The sequence below is a fragment of the Eleutherodactylus coqui genome, chromosome 1, assembly GCF_035609145.1.
Source record: "Eleutherodactylus coqui strain aEleCoq1 chromosome 1, aEleCoq1.hap1, whole genome shotgun sequence".
NCBI classification, from domain to species: domain Eukaryota; kingdom Metazoa; phylum Chordata; class Amphibia; order Anura; family Eleutherodactylidae; genus Eleutherodactylus; species Eleutherodactylus coqui.
The window spans coordinates 381,623,342-381,649,511 of record NC_089837.1 but is presented as its reverse complement, the minus strand read 5'-3'; the positions used below and the strand labels follow the sequence as shown (position 1 = coordinate 381,649,511).

Sequence of the window (26,170 nt, the reverse complement as noted above, 5' to 3'; positions counted from 1 at the left end):
GCTTGTAATTCGCGGTTAAGAAAAGAAGAAAAAAACCCCACACATGCTGTATTCTTTATGTGCCCATTATACGCAATAGATATACACAAATGTGAATGGACCAATCATTGTACTTTCATTGACTCCATTCACTGCGTATTATGCGTGCGTAATTCGCAGTGAAATTACGCTCGTGTGAACCTGCCCTTAATAGAACCCATTATTTTCAATGGGTTATTTTACGTGAGAAGTTCTTCGCTTGCACCTATGCTGCAATTCTTCAATCTTGCACTGTGTCCTATTTTTGAGCGATTCGCCCACTATTACCTTCTGTTGCCATTTTAGAACACTCATTGCACTTACTGTAGTGTGATATATATATGATTTTACCACGCTTCTTTGTTGCATGCTTTACCTCACAGACCATCAAAGAGATCCTCTCATGTAGAAAGCCTGTTATTCCATAATACAAGTATATGGATGTCAGAGGGAGGCCAACCAATTGGTAAACTTCTTTTCTAGGAGTTAGAATGGAAAACTGTACTGCAATACAATGTTGAGGTTTATACCAGGACTTCTCTAGAAATCCTGTAAAATGTCACCGGTGGACCTGGCTGTCCATACATTACATGCTCAGCCATTTATTTGAATGGTCACAAAATAGTACCAAACTTCTGCTGTAGTGGCCATCAAAGGAGAAAAACTAATTGAGTTTCCCAAGCATAGAGGAAAAAAAAAAAAAAAAAAAAAGAACGCAGTATGCTTTATTTCTCTGCGGATTCCATGCACACGGTTTCCACTGAAGTCAATAGAAGCCGTCTGATCCGCGGCCCTTTTGGAATGATCTAGTGGAAAGGTCGCAGACTCCGCGTCATCGCTAGGTGAGGTTACAGGAAAAGCAGTAGTTTAAAAATAACAATCTGTACTGCGCATGTACGATGGCTCGCCATGCGGACCATCCGCTGCACACATGAAAACTGAGAGTACCAGGTACGCGCAGGCGCCGCTGCTCCCAGGGCCGGATTCTGCTGTGGGATTCCACAGGTGTAATCCAGCTCTGCCGTGTGCAGGACCCCTAAAAAAGAAAAACCAAAACTTTTCATCCAATTCAAACCTACTGGTCATCCTGTATTATCTTAAACATTAATGACCATATTTGTTCCGACATTCAGTTCAAGGATGCATAAAAACTGAACGATCAGCCCGTGTAAACAGGCAGCCATTAATCTATAGACGATTGTCCATTTACTGTGAACGGAGGCGGGCGGCCGGCCGGAACAATCCCCGGCCCACTCCACCTCCATTCACTCACTGATTATCATTCCTGTAGAAAAGCACAGGAATGCCCATGTCCGACAGGTTGTCCCGTGTAAAAGGGCCCTTAGAGACACACAGCCATTCCCATTACAACGCCCACACATTTCCATGGCAGCTTAGTGCCCCTGTATGTATGTGACAGGCCACTAGCTGGAGGATTATTTCCTCCAATGACATTGCTCTTCTGGAAACGGTTATTCACTCCTAGTTACAATGTTGTTCACATTCATGTTACTAAACAGATTAGGGCTCATTCACACCAGCGTTCTCCCTCTGTTCAGGATTTCCACCTTTGTTCAGTCTTTGGAGCAGAAAAACAATTAGTTCGTTTTAGTCCCAATAATTTCAATGCGATTTTCAAAAAAACAGAAAGCAAAATGAAACTCTTCAGTTTTGTACCGTTCCTTTGTTTTTATAAAACACACCGCGCCGCAGACTGCAATATTTCTTCTTGTCACAGAGACGGAATAAGTCTATAGATTATAGTATTGGGCCCGAATCACAGTTATAGACTAAAAAATACAAACTTTATTGGAAAATATCTTAAAAAACATGGGCTGACACACACACGTTACAGATAGACAAACAAAACATCCAAAATTATCACAAAAGAACGCCTCATCCTTAAAAAGGAAATAGAAAGAGGCAGAAAATAATCGGTATTGCCAGAGGACAAATAGCGTTAAGACCTCTGTTTTATCAGTCACAAGGGGGTTAAGGGAAGTGACTCAGACTGCTGTGTGGGCATAAGAGATAACGTGCCCACAGTAGAATGATAATTTGCGTAGAAGGTCACTTCCTACCAGAATTAGCCCCTATATAATAGAGAATAGAGCGCACAACGCTCTATTAAATGGTCTAGGTATCATAAACTACAAGAACCACAGTTCTCGCTTGCGTAAGATATATAGCGCAAGACGTGGTCATTCAATTGTAGTAGACTCGGCTCACAAAATGGTCTAGGTATCATAGACTACAAGAATAACAGTTCTCGCTTGCGCAAGGTATATAGCGCAAAGCGTGGTCATTCAATTGTAGTAGACTCGGCTCGACGCGTTTCTCCACACGAATGTGGTTCATCAGGAGCACTTTGATTATTTTAAGAGGAAAAAAACCGATCTGACTTTTTGCTGTCAGTATTTGTGATAAACTAGAGTTCAATAAATATTAGAATAAAGAGGAGCAATGTTTTGGGAACAACAGGCAAACTGCGTACTCTGCCATAACATATCTATTTCCCAATAAATGGTTTATGTTAGGATCCAAAGCAGCCAGGGTATCTTAATGTAGTTTTGTCCCTTAACTGAGGATAGTGGCGAGAGTAATGCAGTAAGCTAGATAGCCTCAAAAAAATCTATCTTAGGAGAAACTTATTTCTCTGCCAGAGGATAGATAAAGATTAGAGTGGGTAACAAAAAGTTACTGAAAGAATTAAGCCAGTCTCCGTGACTAGTAGGTCATAGAGTCTAATAGCCCTTCTTTTTCCAATAGGTCTGAGATGATGCAGACAATACCAGAGGGTCATAGACAAAGACAGAGACAGAGGACAGTAATTCTACTAAAAGCCCGATAGGCATAAGTAGAGTGCTATCTAAGCCTGTAAGTAGTTAGCCTGACAGAGATTTCCCAAAGCCCCCAAAAAATATAAAGCAAATAAAGCAAAAAGATAAAGCCTGTGGCCCTGATGGTGAGCCACAGGAATAATGTGAGACTGGATAGCAGTGTGCCCATATATTGCTCGACTGGACCATCCCCTGGGAGGGGAATTCAGACATAGCCCAATCAATGAGGTCCGGGGAGTAGAGGGGCCGGACTAGGGTAATTAAGTACTCCAACTCTGAAGTTAAGCACTTAGGGGATTTATACTATAAGTAGATAGGTAGCGATTCAGTGCAGAGAGCTCAGAAGCGTCTCTGATCGCTTACCTGGAGTCCCGATTGTTGTGTAGTCCTCAGTGTAGCTCCGAGCGGCAGACCGGAAGTTCGCGCATGCGCGTGACGTCATCACGCATGCGTCGGTCGCCAGTGACGTCAATACGCCGGTCATGTGATCCCAGACTTGGTCACATGTGTGGGAAGAAAATCCCATTACTGTTGAGGGCAAAGGAGCTTAGAACACTGGCAACTAGTACAGCAGTCAGTGCTAAGAAGCGACGAGAAGGAGCAAACAGATTTTTTTGTTTTAGTTGATGCAGAATAGGTAAACCTACTTGTTTAGCTTATAGATTAAGGTAATATAATCCAAAAAAAAAGTTAAAAATATCTTCGAGGATATATTGATAAGTGGGAGTCAAATTAGAGAAATTCTGAGACTTCATATCATAAATATATCTGTATATAATAAACAGACAAATATAAGTTCTCACAATGGAGAATAGAGTGGCTGTCAAAAAGCAGGGGCGGTTGAGCATATCAGAAATATGTCAGTGACAGCAAGGACTTTTTTATATATTTACGATTATAGAAAGCAATTAAAACATAAGCTTTCGTTTAGGCCTGATGGACTAAGGCTATTAAAACGAAAGATCCAGGAGGCTTCTTTTTGCAAAAGGCGTTGGTCTATATTCCCTCGTCTTCCGTGCGTGCGCAAAAGTTCAATGCCCTGAAATTTTAATAAATGCGCATCGCCGTTATGTACCAACCACATGTGGTCCGCCAGGGGGGTGGATTCGTGTCTTTCAATGTTCCCCACATGGCCCAGAATCCTCCGGCGAAATTCCTGGATTGTCTTGCCAATGTAGTTTTTTGGGCATGGACATGTGGCCATGTATATCACATTTCTGGTCTTACAATTAATAAAATCGTGACATTTGTATGTGCGATGGGAAACAGCACAGGTGAAGGAACTTGATTTCTGGATGAAGGGGCAAGCAGCACAGGAGTGGCAGGGAAAAGTGCCTTTTGGACGATTCGATCCTAGCCAGGTGATTTTGGATTCGTCCGGTGGTAGATGGCTTTTGACCAAGTGGTCCTTTAAATTATGGCCTCGTCTGTATGTTATACAGGGTTTTTGGGAAATATATTCACTGATATCATGATCATTTTTCAAAATGTCCCAATAGTGAGAAAGAATATCACGTATCTGGGGACAGGCTGTATCATATGTACCAATCACTCTTGGAGAGTGGTCGGTAAGACGTACTTTTGGTGTTAATAGATTGGTACGTTGTTGTTTGGACGCATATTGATAAGCCTGGAGAATTGTTTCCTCTGGGTACCCTCTCGAACTGAATCGTTTCATCAGTTTTTTGCTCTCTGAGAGAAATGAAGTTTCATCAGAGCAATTCCGACGTAACCGAAGAAATTGACCCTTCGGAATACCACGTTTTAAAGGGGTCGGATGATAGCTCTGCCACCCCAATAAACTATTGGTAGCAGTCTTCTTTCGATATAGAGTAGATGCGATGGTACCATCCTCATTTTTGACAATCTGGATGTCAAGGAAGGGTAATGTCGTAGCACTAATCTCGCTAGTCACGCGTAGGTTTAAAGTGTTGGTATTTAGTGTCTCGACAAAGGTCTCAAAGGAAATGGATGTACCCCTCCATAGGATGAGGATGTCATCAATGTAACGTAACCAGAGTACTATATTGTCAGACCACTGTGAGTTGTTGTATATGACCTTTTCCTCCCACCAGCCCAGGTACAGATTAGCATAAGATGGGGCACAAGGCGTCCCCATCGCTGTACCCCTGAGCTGGTGGAAGTACTCAGAGTCAAACACAAAATAATTGTGTTTAAGAATGAACTCCAGTAGGTTGACGACACACTGGTTATGACTTTCAAACTGCACGCCTCTTTGCTGAAGAAAGAAAGATACTGCAGCCAGACCCCCCTCATGGGGGATTGAGCTATATAAAGCTTCAATGTCCAGTGATGCCAGTAGGACGTCTGGTTCGATGGTGATACCTTCAAGAATCCTAAGAACGTCCATCGTATCTCTAACGTAAGATCGTAATGATAGAACGTAAGGACGTAGGATCTTGTCAACATAGATGCTGATGTTTTGGGTAAGATTATTAACCCCAGAAACAATAGGGCGTCCCTTGATTGGGTTCGTCCCCTTATGTATCTTCGGTAATGCGTAAAATGTCGCAATGGTAGGAGAAGAAGAATACATAAAGCGATATTCGTTGGTATCGATATTGCCATTGGTCAATTCGTGTTGTAACAAGTCACGTAATTGTGTCAAGAATAGGTTAGTCGGGTCATGAGAGAGGGTGCTATATGTTGTAGAATCATACAGAAGTCGATGGCACATGTCCACGTAATGTGGTCTATTCAATATTACTATATTGCCACCTTTATCAGCCTCCTTAATAATGATCTTAGAGTTATTTTCCAAAGATTTCAGCGCTTTGATTTGTCCTTGAGTCAAGTTAGAGTTTGATTTGTGGTAAGTTGTCAAGGTTTTTAAGTCATTTTTCACCAATTTCTCAAATATATCAATTTCTGGACTATACAGAGACGGAGGGTTGTTCTTGCTAGATGGTTTAAGGTCCGTAAATGGACCAGAGCCCCATAGTCTAGAGTTCTCATCCTCAAGGTCCTGTAACATTTGAAGACCCTGACGGTCTGATAATTCCAGACCGAGTTCTTTTAAACGTTCTCTTTCTTTAATGGCAAAGAATTTTTTCCATCTAAGTTTGCGAGTGAAGAGGGAGATGTCCTTCGTCCACACGAACGGGTCGTAACGGGTCGTGGGGACGAAGGACAGCCCCCTCTCCAACAGGCCCAACTCTTGTGGGGTCAAGTTATAGTCAGACAAATTGACCACCTTCAATTTGTCTTCAATGGAATCCGAATCCGTCTCGGTTATATATGTCGTATCAGAGATCATTTCAGAGACTGATTGCGAGAGGGGCAAATGGGAACTTACTGGTTGTGTCATGGGGCGGTGTGTGGTTCTCGTCGCCCCCTCAAAAAATATTGAGAAATCGGGGGTTCAGAGAAAACCCCTTCTTGAGGCTTTCTACCACGGCTTTTATTTCGGGATTGAAAACGTGCCTTAAAGCGACGTGCAATAGGGCGATTGGAGGGTCTCAGTTCACCTTCGGATAGATCCGAAGAGCTTGGATCCGTCTCAGAGCGGCCTGAGGTGTTGGTATATGCTCTATTGTCTTTAAAATCAAGGAGATCACGACTAAACTGTGCGTGTTTCCTATCTTTTATTTGTGTCGTAAATTTTTCAATATTAGTATGTAAGGCCTTCTCTTTTGTGGAAAAATCAGGATCCGTACTGAATGCCTTTGCTCTTTCTATCTGCTCCTCCAACTTTTTTTGGTTAGCCTCAAGTGTAGATTTTTCTTCATCTAATAGTAGTTTAATCAATTTGAGTGAGGCTAAGGTAGATTCATCCTGCCATTTCTTGAGAAATGCAGGATTGTGGAGGCGTTTGGGTGGTACTATTGGGTTACGGAGGCCTCGAGGGACTATCTGGTGTTCAATGTATTTTTGTAGACCCTGGACCTCCCACCAATTTCGTAAGTATTCCCGATATAGAGAGGTAAGCTCTTTAAAACACTTTTCAATCGATTGGTTCTGATGTGTAGCTCTAAATTCCCCTTCTGAGAAAACCGCACCCGCCTCAGACAGCCACTGAGTCGTGTTGAAGTCTTTTGAGAGAAAGCCCGCCATATAGTATAGAAACTTGTCACAGAGACGGAATAAGTCTATAGATTATAGTATTGGGCCCGAATCACAGTTATAGACTAAAAAATACAAACTTTATTGGAAAATATCTTAAAAAACATGGGCTGACACACACACGTTACAGATAGACAAACAAAACATCCAAAATTATCACAAAAGAACGCCTCATCCTTAAAAAGGAAATAGAAAGAGGCAGAAAATAATCGGTATTGCCAGAGGACAAATAGCGTTAAGACCTCTGTTTTATCAGTCACAAGGGGGTTAAGGGAAGTGACTCAGACTGCTGTGTGGGCATAAGAGATAACGTGCCCACAGTAGAATGATAATTTGCGTAGAAGGTCACTTCCTACCAGAATTAGCCCCTATATAATAGAGAATAGAGCGCACAACGCTCTATTAAATGGTCTAGGTATCATAAACTACAAGAACCACAGTTCTCGCTTGCGTAAGATATATAGCGCAAGACGTGGTCATTCAATTGTAGTAGACTCGGCTCACAAAATGGTCTAGGTATCATAGACTACAAGAATAACAGTTCTCGCTTGCGCAAGGTATATAGCGCAAAGCGTGGTCATTCAATTGTAGTAGACTCGGCTCGACGCGTTTCTCCACACGAATGTGGTTCATCAGGAGCACTTTGATTATTTTAAGAGGAAAAAAACCGATCTGACTTTTTGCTGTCAGTATTTGTGATAAACTAGAGTTCAATAAATATTAGAATAAAGAGGAGCAATGTTTTGGGAACAACAGGCAAACTGCGTACTCTGCCATAACATATCTATTTCCCAATAAATGGTTTATGTTAGGATCCAAAGCAGCCAGGGTATCTTAATGTAGTTTTGTCCCTTAACTGAGGATAGTGGCGAGAGTAATGCAGTAAGCTAGATAGCCTCAAAAAAATCTATCTTAGGAGAAACTTATTTCTCTGCCAGAGGATAGATAAAGATTAGAGTGGGTAACAAAAAGTTACTGAAAGAATTAAGCCAGTCTCCGTGACTAGTAGGTCATAGAGTCTAATAGCCCTTCTTTTTCCAATAGGTCTGAGATGATGCAGACAATACCAGAGGGTCATAGACAAAGACAGAGACAGAGGACAGTAATTCTACTAAAAGCCCGATAGGCATAAGTAGAGTGCTATCTAAGCCTGTAAGTAGTTAGCCTGACAGAGATTTCCCAAAGCCCCCAAAAAATATAAAGCAAATAAAGCAAAAAGATAAAGCCTGTGGCCCTGATGGTGAGCCACAGGAATAATGTGAGACTGGATAGCAGTGTGCCCATATATTGCTCGACTGGACCATCCCCTGGGAGGGGAATTCAGACATAGCCCAATCAATGAGGTCCGGGGAGTAGAGGGGCCGGACTAGGGTAATTAAGTACTCCAACTCTGAAGTTAAGCACTTAGGGGATTTATACTATAAGTAGATAGGTAGCGATTCAGTGCAGAGAGCTCAGAAGCGTCTCTGATCGCTTACCTGGAGTCCCGATTGTTGTGTAGTCCTCAGTGTAGCTCCGAGCGGCAGACCGGAAGTTCGCGCATGCGCGTGACGTCATCACGCATGCGTCGGTCGCCAGTGACGTCAATACGCCGGTCATGTGATCCCAGACTTGGTCACATGTGTGGGAAGAAAATCCCATTACTGTTGAGGGCAAAGGAGCTTAGAACACTGGCAACTAGTACAGCAGTCAGTGCTAAGAAGCGACGAGAAGGAGCAAACAGATTTTTTTGTTTTAGTTGATGCAGAATAGGTAAACCTACTTGTTTAGCTTATAGATTAAGGTAATATAATCCAAAAAAAAAGTTAAAAATATCTTCGAGGATATATTGATAAGTGGGAGTCAAATTAGAGAAATTCTGAGACTTCATATCATAAATATATCTGTATATAATAAACAGACAAATATAAGTTCTCACAATGGAGAATAGAGTGGCTGTCAAAAAGCAGGGGCGGTTGAGCATATCAGAAATATGTCAGTGACAGCAAGGACTTTTTTATATTTACGATTATAGAAAGCAATTAAAACATAAGCTTTCGTTTAGGCCTGATGGACTAAGGCTATTAAAACGAAAGATCCAGGAGGCTTCTTTTTGCAAAAGGCGTTGGTCTATATTCCCTCGTCTTCCGTGCGTGCGCAAAAGTTCAATGCCCTGAAATTTTAATAAATGCGCATCGCCGTTATGTACCAACCACATGTGGTCCGCCAGGGGGGTGGATTCGTGTCTTTCAATGTTCCCCACATGGCCCAGAATCCTCCGGCGAAATTCCTGGATTGTCTTGCCAATGTAGTTTTTTGGGCATGGACATGTGGCCATGTATATCACATTTCTGGTCTTACAATTAATAAAATCGTGACATTTGTATGTGCGATGGGAAACAGCACAGGTGAAGGAACTTGATTTCTGGATGAAGGGGCAAGCAGCACAGGAGTGGCAGGGAAAAGTGCCTTTTGGACGATTCGATCCTAGCCAGGTGATTTTGGATTCGTCCGGTGGTAGATGGCTTTTGACCAAGTGGTCCTTTAAATTATGGCCTCGTCTGTATGTTATACAGGGTTTTTGGGAAATATATTCACTGATATCATGATCATTTTTCAAAATGTCCCAATAGTGAGAAAGAATATCACGTATCTGGGGACAGGCTGTATCATATGTACCAATCACTCTTGGAGAGTGGTCGGTAAGACGTACTTTTGGTGTTAATAGATTGGTACGTTGTTGTTTGGACGCATATTGATAAGCCTGGAGAATTGTTTCCTCTGGGTACCCTCTCGAACTGAATCGTTTCATCAGTTTTTTGCTCTCTGAGAGAAATGAAGTTTCATCAGAGCAATTCCGACGTAACCGAAGAAATTGACCCTTCGGAATACCACGTTTTAAAGGGGTCGGATGATAGCTCTGCCACCCCAATAAACTATTGGTAGCAGTCTTCTTTCGATATAGAGTAGATGCGATGGTACCATCCTCATTTTTGACAATCTGGATGTCAAGGAAGGGTAATGTCGTAGCACTAATCTCGCTAGTCACGCGTAGGTTTAAAGTGTTGGTATTTAGTGTCTCGACAAAGGTCTCAAAGGAAATGGATGTACCCCTCCATAGGATGAGGATGTCATCAATGTAACGTAACCAGAGTACTATATTGTCAGACCACTGTGAGTTGTTGTATATGACCTTTTCCTCCCACCAGCCCAGGTACAGATTAGCATAAGATGGGGCACAAGGCGTCCCCATCGCTGTACCCCTGAGCTGGTGGAAGTACTCAGAGTCAAACACAAAATAATTGTGTTTAAGAATGAACTCCAGTAGGTTGACGACACACTGGTTATGACTTTCAAACTGCACGCCTCTTTGCTGAAGAAAGAAAGATACTGCAGCCAGACCCCCCTCATGGGGGATTGAGCTATATAAAGCTTCAATGTCCAGTGATGCCAGTAGGACGTCTGGTTCGATGGTGATACCTTCAAGAATCCTAAGAACGTCCATCGTATCTCTAACGTAAGATCGTAATGATAGAACGTAAGGACGTAGGATCTTGTCAACATAGATGCTGATGTTTTGGGTAAGATTATTAACCCCAGAAACAATAGGGCGTCCCTTGATTGGGTTCGTCCCCTTATGTATCTTCGGTAATGCGTAAAATGTCGCAATGGTAGGAGAAGAAGAATACATAAAGCGATATTCGTTGGTATCGATATTGCCATTGGTCAATTCGTGTTGTAACAAGTCACGTAATTGTGTCAAGAATAGGTTAGTCGGGTCATGAGAGAGGGTGCTATATGTTGTAGAATCATACAGAAGTCGATGGCACATGTCCACGTAATGTGGTCTATTCAATATTACTATATTGCCACCTTTATCAGCCTCCTTAATAATGATCTTAGAGTTATTTTCCAAAGATTTCAGCGCTTTGATTTGTCCTTGAGTCAAGTTAGAGTTTGATTTGTGGTAAGTTGTCAAGGTTTTTAAGTCATTTTTCACCAATTTCTCAAATATATCAATTTCTGGACTATACAGAGACGGAGGGTTGTTCTTGCTAGATGGTTTAAGGTCCGTAAATGGACCAGAGCCCCATAGTCTAGAGTTCTCATCCTCAAGGTCCTGTAACATTTGAAGACCCTGACGGTCTGATAATTCCAGACCGAGTTCTTTTAAACGTTCTCTTTCTTTAATGGCAAAGAATTTTTTCCATCTAAGTTTGCGAGTGAAGAGGGAGATGTCCTTCGTCCACACGAACGGGTCGTAACGGGTCGTGGGGACGAAGGACAGCCCCCTCTCCAACAGGCCCAACTCTTGTGGGGTCAAGTTATAGTCAGACAAATTGACCACCTTCAATTTGTCTTCAATGGAATCCGAATCCGTCTCGGTTATATATGTCGTATCAGAGATCATTTCAGAGACTGATTGCGAGAGGGGCAAATGGGAACTTACTGGTTGTGTCATGGGGCGGTGTGTGGTTCTCGTCGCCCCCTCAAAAAATATTGAGAAATCGGGGGTTCAGAGAAAACCCCTTCTTGAGGCTTTCTACCACGGCTTTTATTTCGGGATTGAAAACGTGCCTTAAAGCGACGTGCAATAGGGCGATTGGAGGGTCTCAGTTCACCTTCGGATAGATCCGAAGAGCTTGAGTTCATTCTTAAACACAATTATTTTGTGTTTGACTCTGAGTACTTCCACCAGCTCAGGGGTACAGCGATGGGGACGCCTTGTGCCCCATCTTATGCTAATCTGTACCTGGGCTGGTGGGAGGAAAAGGTCATATACAACAACTCACAGTGGTCTGACAATATAGTACTCTGGTTACGTTACATTGATGACATCCTCATCCTATGGAGGGGTACATCCATTTCCTTTGAGACCTTTGTCGAGACACTAAATACCAACACTTTAAACCTACGCGTGACTAGCGAGATTAGTGCTACGACATTACCCTTCCTTGACATCCAGATTGTCAAAAATGAGGATGGTACCATCGCATCTACTCTATATCGAAAGAAGACTGCTACCAATAGTTTATTGGGGTGGCAGAGCTATCATCCGACCCCTTTAAAACGTGGTATTCCGAAGGGTCAATTTCTTCGGTTACGTCGGAATTGCTCTGATGAAACTTCATTTCTCTCAGAGAGCAAAAAACTGATGAAACGATTCAGTTCGAGAGGGTACCCAGAGGAAACAATTCTCCAGGCTTATCAATATGCGTCCAAACAACAACGTACCAATCTATTAACACCAAAAGTACGTCTTACCGACCACTCTCCAAGAGTGATTGGTACATATGATACAGCCTGTCCCCAGATACGTGATATTCTTTCTCACTATTGGGACATTTTGAAAAATGATCATGATATCAGTGAATATATTTCCCAAAAACCCTGTATAACATACAGACGAGGCCATAATTTAAAGGACCACTTGGTCAAAAGCCATCTACCACCGGACGAATCCAAAATCACCTGGCTAGGATCGAATCGTCCAAAAGGCACTTTTCCCTGCCACTCCTGTGCTGCTTGCCCCTTCATCCAGAAATCAAGTTCCTTCACCTGTGCTGTTTCCCATCGCACATACAAATGTCACGATTTTATTAATTGTAAGACCAGAAATGTGATATACATGGCCACATGTCCATGCCCAAAAAACTACATTGGCAAGACAATCCAGGAATTTCGCCGGAGGATTCTGGGCCATGTGGGGAACATTGAAAGACACGAATCCACCCCCCTGGCGGACCACATGTGGTTGGTACATAACGGCGATGCGCATTTATTAAAATTTCAGGGCATTGAACTTTTGCGCACGCACGGAAGACGAGGGAATATAGACCAACGCCTTTTGCAAAAAGAAGCCTCCTGGATCTTTCGTTTTAATAGCCTTAGTCCATCAGGCCTAAACGAAAGCTTATGTTTTAATTGCTTTCTATAATCGTAAATATAAAAAAGTCCTTGCTGTCACTGACATATTTCTGATATGCTCAACCGCCCCTGCTTTTTGACAGCCACTCTATTCTCCATTGTGAGAACTTATATTTGTCTGTTTATTATATACAGATATATTTATGATATGAAGTCTCAGAATTTCTCTAATTTGACTCCCACTTATCAATATATCCTCGAAGATATTTTTAACTTTTTTTTGGATTATATTACCTTAATCTATAAGCTAAACAAGTAGGTTTACCTATTCTGCATCAACTAAAACAAAAAAATCTGTTTGCTCCTTCTCGTCGCTTCTTAGCACTGACTGCTGTACTAGTTGCCAGTGTTCTAAGCTCCTTTGCCCTCAACAGTAATGGGATTTTCTTCCCACACATGTGACCAAGTCTGGGATCACATGACCGGCGTATTGACGTCACTGGCGACCGACGCATGCGTGATGACGTCACGCGCATGCGCGAACTTCCGGTCTGCCGCTCGGAGCTACACTGAGGACTACACAACAATCGGGACTCCAGGTAAGCGATCAGAGACGCTTCTGAGCTCTCTGCACTGAATCGCTACCTATCTACTTATAGTATAAATCCCCTAAGTGCTTAACTTCAGAGTTGGAGTACTTAATTACCCTAGTCCGGCCCCTCTACTCCCCGGACCTCATTGATTGGGCTATGTCTGAATTCCCCTCCCAGGGGATGGTCCAGTCGAGCAATATATGGGCACACTGCTATCCAGTCTCACATTATTCCTGTGGCTCACCATCAGGGCCACAGGCTTTATCTTTTTGCTTTATTTGCTTTATATTTTTTGGGGGCTTTGGGAAATCTCTGTCAGGCTAACTACTTACAGGCTTAGATAGCACTCTACTTATGCCTATCGGGCTTTTAGTAGAATTACTGTCCTCTGTCTCTGTCTTTGTCTATGACCCTCTGGTATTGTCTGCATCATCTCAGACCTATTGGAAAAAGAAGGGCTATTAGACTCTATGACCTACTAGTCACGGAGACTGGCTTAATTCTTTCAGTAACTTTTTGTTACCCACTCTAATCTTTATCTATCCTCTGGCAGAGAAATAAGTTTCTCCTAAGATAGATTTTTTTGAGGCTATCTAGCTTACTGCATTACTCTCGCCACTATCCTCAGTTAAGGGACAAAACTACATTAAGATACCCTGGCTGCTTTGGATCCTAACATAAACCATTTATTGGGAAATAGATATGTTATGGCAGAGTACGCAGTTTGCCTGTTGTTCCCAAAACATTGCTCCTCTTTATTCTAATATTTATTGAACTCTAGTTTATCACAAATACTGACAGCAAAAAGTCAGATCGGTTTTTTTCCTCTTAAAATAATCAAAGTGCTCCTGATGAACCACATTCGTGTGGAGAAACGCGTCGAGCCGAGTCTACTACAATTGAATGACCACGCTTTGCGCTATATACCTTGCGCAAGCGAGAACTGTTATTCTTGTAGTCTATGATACCTAGACCATTTTGTGAGCCGAGTCTACTACAATTGAATGACCACGTCTTGCGCTATATATCTTACGCAAGCGAGAACTGTGGTTCTTGTAGTTTATGATACCTAGACCATTTAATAGAGCGTTGTGCGCTCTATTCTCTATTATATAGGGGCTAATTCTGGTAGGAAGTGACCTTCTACGCAAATTATCATTCTACTGTGGGCACGTTATCTCTTATGCCCACACAGCAGTCTGAGTCACTTCCCTTAACCCCCTTGTGACTGATAAAACAGAGGTCTTAACGCTATTTGTCCTCTGGCAATACCGATTATTTTCTGCCTCTTTCTATTTCCTTTTTAAGGATGAGGCGTGCAATATTTCTTCTGTTTAAAAACGGAAACCAAATCGAACGGAAGCAAAATGAGCCCTTCCTCGTTAAAACCCCATTGAAATCAATGGGGAGAATAAGGAACCATTCAATCCAGTCTCTCTGCTCCAAAAACGGAACAGAGAGATGGAAGGACTGATAAAGGGAAACCGCTGGTGTGAATGAGCCCGAAATACAATCTTCTACAATTCTGAATCTGAGTGTTCCTAATTTAATACACCATCAATATTAAAAGAGGATATTGAAAATGGCTGAATCCAAATCCCTGGGCAGTGAAACTACATAGTATGTAAGGCTGAAAAAAACACATGCCCATCTAGTTTAGCCTATTTACCCCCCAATGTTGATCCAGAGGAAGGAGAAAGAAAAAATGAAAAACCCTAATGAGTTAGAAGCCAATTTTCCGGATTTAGGTGGAGAAAAAAATTCTTCCCGACTCCAATTTGGCAGCTGGAATAAACCCCGGATCACCGACCCTTCTAGAGATATTAATGATTAGAACAGAGAAGTTAAGAGACTATGAAGCAACTGAAGACAGCCTCCCAATAAAAAGAACAAACTTTGTGTGGATCTTGTCTTCCGAGTTAAAAAATATATTTTTGGCCATTTAAAAGCAACAAGAGAAGCATACAGCTCAGAATTAGCCACTGTACTCTGCTCACTCTTTAGGCTGCATGCCCACGGGTGTGATTCCGCCGGTGATAAATCACCAGCGAATCACGCTGTCTGAAGCTCTCCATAGCATTGCTATGAAAAGCGCAGCCACGGCACCGACGAGTGGAGAATCATAGCGATTCTCCGCTCACTGTATTCAAATCACAGCATACTGCGATTTGCCGCAATTCTCCGTGGTGAGCCTGTCAGATAGACTCAGTGTGGAGAACCATCAGCTGTCTCCTGCTCCCCGGCGGCGGTTCACGTGGAATATCGCTACGCCTGTGGACAGGCGGCCTAAGGCTGGTTGTCCACGGCTGAGGCGTCAATGCGAGATCCACGGTGATAAATTGCACGCGGAGCTTGCATAACACGCTTTCCATAGGATAACTATGGAAAGCGCAGCCAAACGCACATGAGGGGAGAATCATAGCAATTTTCCGCTCGCGTGATTAAAATTGCAACATGCTGCGATTCTCCGCGGTGAGCCCATCATTAATATAGGCTCATCATGGACACTTGTGAGTGCTTTCCCCCTCCTCCCCTGCGGCGGAATATAGCTAGCGATATTCTGTCGTGGCCGTGGACTGGCAGCCCAATATTGCACGTCTCTAAAGATACAGCTGAACATGCATTACTATTTATTACCATAAAGTATATATCAGGTCAGTGATCTAAGGCCTCAGTGTAAATCTCATGGCCTTTCACCGTGTCCTGTTGGGTTGCACAAGCGGCAGTTTTGCAAAATCAAGCAAGAAGAGATTTTCTACCCCAAACATGGTTGGAGAGAATCATCAAACATGAGAGGGGGAGGGGAGGGGGGAGTTTGACAACCAATTGCATTCCTGTTTTCGTTTGATAAAGGCCTTTTGAAAGCTAGAAATTAATTGGCCACTACAACTCCTCTTTGGAGTTCATTACTTCCACTGACTGCAGAAATGGTTACTCCTATATAAATATAACGCAAGTCTGCATTTACGTTGGATGCGAAGCTGGAGGTTAGGAGGTTAGGTTCTTTTCCAATGCTCCAACTTTGGTTATAGCGGTAATGCACTCTAAGTGACACATGCAGAATAAAAGCTACTAATATGTTATTACGGGTTAAAGTCTGTGCAACAAAGATACAGAGTGAACTAATGTACCGTACTATGAACTACAATAATAAACCTTAATATCTGAAACGGTTTGTGTCCCATCTGTATGGCAACAGTGCAGCCTGAAGAAACCTGAACCTGGGAGTAAGTGTTCACGAGGGCCCTGGAGGGGCGACCGCTGATTATTTTATATAGATGATCCTCTAGTAGAAATTCACCAAATTTGTTCATGTTCGACCGCTCTCACACAGCGTCGGCAAAAGGATGCGATTTTGATTGCGGGGTTTTGCTGCGGTTCTACTATAATTGGCGATTAGGTGCGTTAATCACGGCAAAATAGAGAAGACAGTACTTGAAAATCGCGATGTTTGAAAAACGCCACGATCGAGCGCAGGTCTGGGAGGCCCCATTTAAATTAATGGGAGCCTTGTACACGGGGGTTCAAAACTCTGTGGTGAAAAGCAGATGAGCGAGAGTGGCCTGAAGTTAAAGGATATTATTGCACATTGGTGTAATTCTGCTCAGTGTTGGAACAAGTCCCATAATGGAGGTGCTGGCACTGCTGGGGCAGGTATGGATAAGGTATGCATTTACCACCCTGTATAACCCCTTTAAAATCTAAGCTGCAGCAGAACTCCAGGCTTTAAAAAAATAAGCCGATATCTTTTGGGCGCCTTTGAAATCTAAAAATTCAGGAGCCAAATGATATTTGTTCATCACATTTGTAACCATTTAAAGCGATAATTGAATCCCTGAAGCAGAGCTAAAAAAATGCAGGTTGCTGCATCCCCGATACAAAATCTGTAACAGGTGCACCCAACTATAAGGCTTCATTGCCCACGTGGAATTGTCCCCATCAGCGCAAAAAGTACAGTAAAATGTGCAAAAACAAGAGCAAAAGTGCAATGTTAATGGTGCAAATTCCTTGCACTAACGCGTACCTCTTTGCACATAGACCTGTGTGAAGCCTAATTGCATGTGTCTCTTCATGTGTTAAGCGCACCGGGGGACATTGTACCAAGCCCATAGTCAGAAAGGTCAGGCTAATTACAATTTCCCCCTATATGCTGATCTGACTGGCCAGAGCTACTCATGTGGGCAGCACTGGTTAATGAAACCAGACGCAGTGTCTTAGACTAATGATGTAAACTAATACACCAAGTGCATCAGGCAGTCAGAGAAGCTGGTGTGGTCATCTTCATTTCTCCAGGGCCAGAGGGTTGCTTTAAGGATTAGCTACACTGACAATTACCAAAAAAAATCACTCACATATAAAATGTCACACACTTTAAAAATTGGCTTTATCATAATGGCTTTAAAAGGAGTATTCCCATCTCAGCCCTTCCTGGTGGAGATGAGAAACGCATGGCTGGTTTCCCAATCACCTCATTATGTTTCTATAACTCATTGAAGTGAATGGGTGTTGTGGAAACAGTAGCATGGTGTGCTTCACCGTTTCCATAACACTGGACTTACTCCATGCCATGCTGTTTCCATAATAACCATTCTCTTCAATGGGTTTTCATCTGAGCCAGGGAGTGTTGAGATGGGACAATGACTTCCACCCAAAGAATAGGTCAGAGCAGTATTTTAAGGACCTCCAGTATCAGAAAAAGCTTGACGTCACAGTGACATGTCAGACGTTTTGATCAGTGGGGTCCGGCTTTTGAAAACGAAGGGCAAGTTGTTATAATTTGAGTGCTGCGTCCCTTTGGCTGTGACTGTCTGTCCTTGGAGACCGGGGTTAGCTGCATGTGAGCTCTTAAAGACTCCTCTGCTGATCATAGTCAAAGGGCAACAGTGCTCTGTGGCTACTAGTCTACCTTATGACTTAACCCTTTCCAATCCACTGTCTGATGTCTAAAGACATTATGATTTAAGGTTGTACAGCTCCAATGTTGGAAGACGTCCGTCGGGGTTCTCTTACTGTATATTGTCAGCCTCTCTGCTGTCGGAGCCTATCCAACGTGTCACCTCACGCAGTACTGGCTTTAGCCAGCATATAGCGCCGTTGTATAACGGCAGAAAAAGAGTAAGCCCCCTAGGAAAACCCGGATACAAATTGGATTGGAAAGGGTTAATACCCAATCAATTTTACATTTGTCCCTTTCCCCTCACCCCCGACCTTACGTGCAGGATGCATGGTGTGCGGTACAATCACCAAAGCAACTATACAGCACCCAATGGGTCTATTGCATGAATCCCATACCAAGTCATAATGAACTCATTACCTCTAAAAGGCCTCCTTCATCAAATCGAAGCACTTCAATGACATTGTCTGACTGTATGAATGCTGCAAAGAGAAGGAAAAACAACATTAGTATCTATTCTTCACCAAACACAACTGATATTTAACAACTTCCTGACAATCCTGAATTCCTAAAAGGAAAAAAAGTTTCACATGTTTAATAATCTTGACTCTATAAGTAGTTCTTCTGTACTCTGAGGGAGAAGGAGCGGCTAACTAATATGGAAACTAGGGACTGCGGCCAGCAGGTTTCAAGTCAGTTTGGAGACACAATATGGATTTTTACATTTCTGCCTTCTTTCCTATTGCCTGCATGAGAATTAGTGTTTAGATTCCTCTAACATTTACAGTGTCTCGCATACTGCTGCTGAGCTTTACAGTATTCCTCTAAAATGCTGGTTAACTGACTAGTCATTATGCATATAGGAGGGCAGATAAATATTACAGTTGTAATGCTGGTCATTTAAGGGGTTCCCCATTTTGGACAAGCTCTACTAGTTAAAAGTGTCACTTGACAAACTAAGCGGTCATCTGTGGGAAACGTGGGAGTTAGTGTTTAGTTGCCTTGCAGCGCCCCCATACAGGAATTAAGCATTACACAGTGCCCCTTCACACCAATGTATGGTCTGTGTAATGCAGGGCAGGACCGATCCTCCAGAGGGACAGACGCTCTATAACCACTCTGCACTCTGACCAAGTTCTGGGGGTACTAAACATTAATTCAGAAGTCTTATTGGGTTTTCCAGCTTAGAAACCAATTTTCATACACCCATTTTAATCTATAAGCAACCAATCTGTGCTAATAAATGGCGCAGCCTGCCTGACCAATTAATGCTTTAGAATTCTAGATTTTTAATGACTTCTTCCCAGAATAATTAACTGATTAAAAAGGTGGTTGTCGCACACACAAAAATACGTAGCAAAGACATAGCAGATACCGGAAAGGTTTACCAGATACGCTTCAACGCACGTTTTGCTACGTGAGCAAGGGCTCCTTCACACAATTGTCAATATGCAGCATATTTCCCATTTAATAAAGCCCATTGGGCATATTTGTGAGGCGACTGTTACATGTAACTTCACATATTAAATGCAACATGTCCCATCTTGGTGCGCATTCAGCACCATAACAGCCCATTAAAATCAATGAGCACGTATAAATATACACTTTGTTTAAAAATTAAAATAAAAAAAAAAGTCAAGCCCCTAGACAAAGTTGGCATTGTGCTGCAATTCCATCTCAGGCAGAAATGATGCGGCATGATGAACGGTCTTGTCACCCGAGGCCCTAAGTGTGGTTCCACCCTTGGCCTGTATAAAGGCTCTCAGAGGCTCCTTGTGTGTAGTGGACCGCTTTATCAACTTGTGTAGAGCTTGTTGACCGGCTCAGGGGCGCTCGCAACAGACTACTAGTAGAGAGAAATATCTGAGCAACTGTTTCATAGTCCGCCCTCCAAAGACGGGTGTTACCATCGTTACAGGCCGCTGTGTCTGCCGGAACCATTACCAAACGCTTAGCTGTATGACATTTGGTCTGACAGCACCCATTACATGTACTGACGTTGACACCCGCCGTCACCTTCATTTGCAGTGGTGTCATGAACAACAAATCTTGACTACTACGGAGTGGAACCGGGTTGTCTTCAGCGATTAATCCAGGTTTATTTTGGGCACTGATCATAGCTGTGTTCATGTCTAAAGACCTCAGGGTGAGCGCCTTAATCCTGCCTTTGCTGTGCAGCGGAACACTGCCCCCTGCTGGTGTGATGGTCTGGGGGGCCATCATATACGACAGCCGGTCACCCCTAGTAGTGGTATAAGGAACAATGACAGCTCAGCGATATGTTCAGGACATCCTGCAGCCACATGTGTTCCTCTCATGGCGGCTTCCAGGAGGCATTTTCCAGCAGGTGATGCTCGGCCGCACACAGGAGGGTCACAGGGATGTCTCCACTACATTGTCACACGTCTGTGGCTGCCCGGTCACCAGATTTATCACCAATAGAACATGTATACAGCTTACCAGTTTGCACGATCTGGACGCTCAGGTACAGCATATGTGGAGGGGTATACCACAGGACACCATACAGAACACGTATGCCTCCATATCTGCCCATATCACATCTTGCATCTAAGCTATAGGTGGTACAAAAGGGTATTAGAGCCTCCATGCCCACCCGTATCTCATCTTGTATCCAAGCTAGAGGCGGTACAACAGGGTGTTAGAGCCTCCATGCCCGCCTGTATCACATCTTTATCCAAGCGAGAGGCGGTACAACAGGGTACTAGAGCCTCCATTATCGCCCATATCACATCTTGTATGCAAGCTAGAGGCGGTACAACTGGGTACTAGAGCCTCCATGCCCGCCCGTATCACATCTTGTATACAAGCTAGAGGTGGTACAACAGGATACTAGAGCCTCCATACACGCCCGTATCACATCTTACATCCAAGCTAGAGGCAGTACAACAGGGTACTAGAGCCTCCATGCCTGCCCGTATCACATCTTACATCCAAGCTAGAGGCAGTACAACAGGGTACTAGAGCCTCCATGCCAGCCCGTATCACATTTTGCATCCAAGCTAGAGGCTTTAGCACACGGTACTAAAGCCTCCATGCCCACCTGCATAACATCTTATATCCAAGCTAGAGGTGGTACAACAGGGTACTAGAGCCTCCATGCCCACCTGTATAACATCTTATATCCAAGCTAGAGGTGGTACAACAGGATACTAGAGCCTCCTTGCCCGCCCATATCATATCATATATCCAAGCTAGAGGCGGTATGACAGGGTACCAGAGCCTTCATGCCTGTCCGTATCACATCTTGCATCCAAGCTAGAAGGAGTACAACAGGGTACTAGAGCCTACTAGAGCCTTCCTTAAAAGGGGTCAGTTGTCTGCAATAAATTCTCCTTCGGCTCTGATATTGTAATCACCTACTTATATCAACATTACAAATCACACAGAAAGGGGTGTGTGTGATCTCTTTTGACAATGAATGTACTTGCTCCTCTCCCAACCCACATTGGCTCGGGATGCTGCCATTCCCTCACAATAGCTTTGCTTTCAATTTTTCAAATTAACAGCCAGCAATAAACAGTGTGTGGCTGGAGTTGGGCTAGGAGAACAGTGGCTGCTGCCACAATTCCCAGCGGAAATAAAAAAAAAAAAAAGTTTTGGTGCATGTACATTTTGCACAAAATATTTCAACTTTTTTTTTTCTTTTTGTACTACGCTCATCGCTTTTCTAAAAGTGATCTGGAGTTAGGAGAGTGTAGGATCCATAACCTGGTAAATTTATTACAATTTACATCAGAATGTGGTGTGAATTATAGCGCAAATCTACATCAGCTCACGACTGTCTGGATGGAGGGCATTCATGTAGTATGTCTGCACTGGAAATGTAGGTTGGTCGGCCTAAGCTACAGGTTACCGCCCAGCTCACGCCCAAAGCTGCCAAAAGCTCCTGATTGGCTCCTGCACACACACCTTCAGACTTCGGAGGTCAGAACTGAGCTGCCGAGCGACCAGCCCTGAGGCTCCAACCTCTGAGCTCCCAGGCGGCCACCACGCCCACCTCCAAGCTCCTGACCCAAGCAGCCACCTCCTGAGTGCCAGCAAAGAAAACGTATGGCAGCTGGTCAGGAGCTCAGAGGTGGTCGTAGCCTCAGGGCTGAAATCGTTCGTCAGCTCGGAGCTCGTGTGGGCATGGCTGTAGCTTCGGGGCTGATCGCTCGGCAGCTCAGCTAGGACTCGAAAATCTGTGAAGGTGTGTGTGTGGGAGCCAATCGGGAGCTTTTGGCAGCTTTAGGCGTGACCTGGACGTTACCTGTAGGTGAGCCCGACCAACCCATACCTCCAGTGGAAACATACTACACTAATACCGGGCAGAGGTATGCCTCTCTTCAACTGATTATCTCTCCTCTGGACAGGCCATCAGTAATTGTTTGATAGTCTGTGCCACTGTCACGGTACAGGGCAGGAAGTGGGAGTGCCAGCTTAGCTCCCAATGGAAATCAATGGGAGCACCATGCTGCTATTCCTCTTCCTTCTCCTATCACAGACTTCCTGGGCAAGAAGTGGAATAGCAGCATGGTGGGGAGGGAACGTTAGAAAGTGATGTTTGTAGACAACAACATACAGCAGTGGGTGCTGCCAGAACAGGCAGAATACAAGGAAAACAGCCAAGTGGGTTACGGGGGTGATCAATCATATTGGTGCAAAAATACACAGTAGTTTGTGTATTGAGAGAGTAGGGAAAACCCTAAAATAATTCACATCCAGGTCGATTTCAATATTAAAAAAAAGTTCTACAAGCAGTGGAGGAGGTCTTATAAAATCTCGTGGATATTCCCTACTCAAATCTACACAGGAGATAAACCAAACAATTGCCAGTACATGTGGACATACCCTCAGAGGTGATGTCAGACTAATGGTTTATCAGGGTCATTTGCATGGCTATGAAGGAAATTAAACACTGTAGAAAGTGAATGATTAATCCCAGATTGTTATCGAGGGTTTATTACGGATAAGTCAGGACTCCCAGACTGGGTGCTGAATTGTGCTGCCCGTGTTTGTGGGAGAAAAGTAATACATGATAATCTGAACTGCACATGTCTTCCCATCTCACGTTCTCAGATTCCCCATCCAGTGACTCGGCAGATGTATTATATGATCATTCCGCACAGTTCAGTATTCATTAGCCATTTGCCACTAAAGCATCTGACCTATACCTAGATAGATTTCAGTAGCGCAATTTTTACTGTCATTACAGCGGCACAAGACCGTGTAAAGGCAGACCCTGGATCAAGGAAAGAGCGGATTAACAACTGAAAAGCTGACATGCCCCCTGAACATGTAATTGTTACAGGGCACATGGTCACGGTATTGGATAAAGCTTGATCATTCACAGCCATTCAGTGAATGACATCATTGAATAGCTGCGATTGGTTTATCGAGCGCCGGCTGTGATTGGTTGGCGCTCGATCCAATCACAGTGCTTAGTTACACAGCGCTGACGGCGGGAGAATTGATAACCGAGCCAGGGAGATGACGGCAGGGAGAAGTCTGAAGCAGCTTGCCACACCGCCGGAGAGATGGTCGCGCTGGGGACACAGACATCCGCTGGGAGGTGAACATTGCGTTTGGTTTTTTTTACACCTAGTATATCCTCTAGTACAGCTCGGCTTATATTTGAGTCAATAAGTTTTAGCAGTTTTTTGTGGTAAAACCTATTGACTCGGCTTATGCTCGGGTCGGCTAATACTCGAGTATATACGGTAATACCAAGTTTGATAGCCTCTCTGGGTATTCGGTGGTAGTTGGCAAGCACAGTGCTGCTGGTTACTTCCACATGACATGAACAGCAGCGCAGCGCTCACTAGAGGCCACTGGGTGAAGGAAGTGCTTCGGAGGGGAGTGCTGTATCTTCCGAAATCTGCTGCGAGTACGGATTTACAGTCAATTCACACCAATGGTACAGATTGTTTTGGATGTGGAAATGCTATGAAATTAGCCACAGAATTTCCACAGTGGACATTCCGCAGCATTTCCGCCCCATGTAAACATACCCTAAAGGCTTGGAAATATTTTAATCTGCCATCTCTTGCGGGATCTGGTCTCAAATTTGTAGACAAGACAAATGGAAACCAGTGGAAACGTTCTCTGAAGTGAAGAATTACATCTCCCTGTTTGGGAGTTTGCTGGGTTTGGTAGATGTTGGAGAACGCTACCTGCCGGGATGCACAGTACGGGACTGTTTTAAAGGTTTGAACAAGGCCTCTAATTCCCAAAGTAGGGTAATGTTAACTCTACAGCAAACAATATGTGCACAAAGTGAGATACAGAATACATGGTTTGCGTTCCAACGTCAACTTCAAACACCTTTGGGTTGAACTGGAACACTGGTGAAGGTTGGTTTCACACCAGCATTTTTTTTTTTTATTATTTCCGTTGCTCAGCCCGGTCACAGGAGATGAACACCAAAATTAACTGGGCACAAAATAGGCAGACACAGCGCCTGACAGACAGCATTGACTAGAATGGTGTTCAGACTTCAGCACTCCAACTGGCATTTTCCCAGAGCAAATAGTACAGCATACTGTGAACGAATGTAGCCCCCAAGACAGATCTAAACAGCCTAAGGCCCCCTCCTGTCCACGGCCAAGGCGGAATTTCGCTAGCAATATTTCGCCACGGGGGAGGAGCGCTGTCTCACCGCGGAGAATGACAGCAAATTGCGACATGCTGTGATTTAAATCCCCTGAGCGGAGCAACTCTACAGAAAGCTTCACACGGCGTGATCCGCTCGTGGACAGGCCGCCTACGGACCAGTACTCATCCAAGCTCAGTGACCGGGCAAACCAGACCTTCCTCACAAACACCATTTTGGCTGAATGGGCAAATGTTCCCTCAGACACTCCAAGACTTTATCGAAGACCTTTCCAAAAGAGTAGATGCTGTTGTAGCTGCAAATGCCTATGCTTCTGTCATAGGAAGTCCCACAAGCTCATCCAGGTGTGATGGCCATAAGTGGCGTCCACATAGTGTATTTACATGAACAGAGACACGGAACTATACAAATGTTAAGGGAACTAATGGTGGTCACCTTAGGACAGCAGTAAATGTTACCTCAAGTTACTCCTAATTTTCAGTCCCATTTGAAACCTTTTTAGTTGGATTCATTTGATTATATGATTAGATCACAGATTGGACCCCATTATTAAATATCCCGGATATCTATTACATGCACTTGAGGAACAGTTCTTGAAATGCACCGGAGGAGACCTCACCAGAAGGAAAATGCAAGGAATGAATTGCTGTATTAAGAAAACGTAAGCTCACTTGGGAGAAGGCTGTTTGTTGAATGACTGCCAGGACTGCTAACCAAAGAGCAGGAGTCATTGCCCTTACAGAATGACTAATGACATCGTATCTGCAAACTAAATCCAGCTCCGTCTGAGGACTCACCTGCCACGTATGCTGCTACTGTCATGAGTAGCCAAATATGTACCGCCAGTATGTGTCGCATACAGTTTGTATACTGGAACTAGCCAGAAACCGTAACAATATATCATGTAACATCAACCACAATACAGCAGACTGACTTACAAACAATATCGATACATAACTAAATGAAAAGAAACCCCATTCTGACACGCAAGAGGTCACTAAGAGCATCATAACCCCTTCTGAGCATCATAACCCCTTCTGAGCATCATAACCCCTTCTGAGCATCACGCAGTGACTCAGCTTACTTTTCCAACAAAAAATGCTGACACGTCAAAAGTTTCTCTTAGGCCGCTCTCACACAAGCGTCTTTTCAACGTTTAGTGCAGTTTCAAATGCCGCACTAAATACTAAAATGCCTCCATTGATTTCAATGGGGATGCTCAGATGAGTGTTTGAGCGTCGTCTGCTCCATTTTTGAGTTTAGAAACGTGTTTTTAGACACC

At 43.6% G+C, this 26,170-nt stretch overlaps 1 protein-coding gene across 3 annotated transcripts in view; it reads right to left on the bottom strand.

The window, feature by feature from the left end:
* The window catches only part of TMEM131 (transmembrane protein 131), a 130,434-nt gene that overhangs the window by 94,086 nt on the left and 10,178 nt on the right, over window positions 1–26,170 (bottom strand). For all 3 annotated transcript variants that reach the window (XM_066579216.1, XM_066579224.1, XM_066579232.1), the window contains exon 2: window positions 18,696–18,757. In XM_066579216.1, the coding sequence (XP_066435313.1) occupies window positions 18,696–18,757 (62 nt within the window). The remainder of the gene's footprint in view (window positions 1–18,695; window positions 18,758–26,170) is intronic.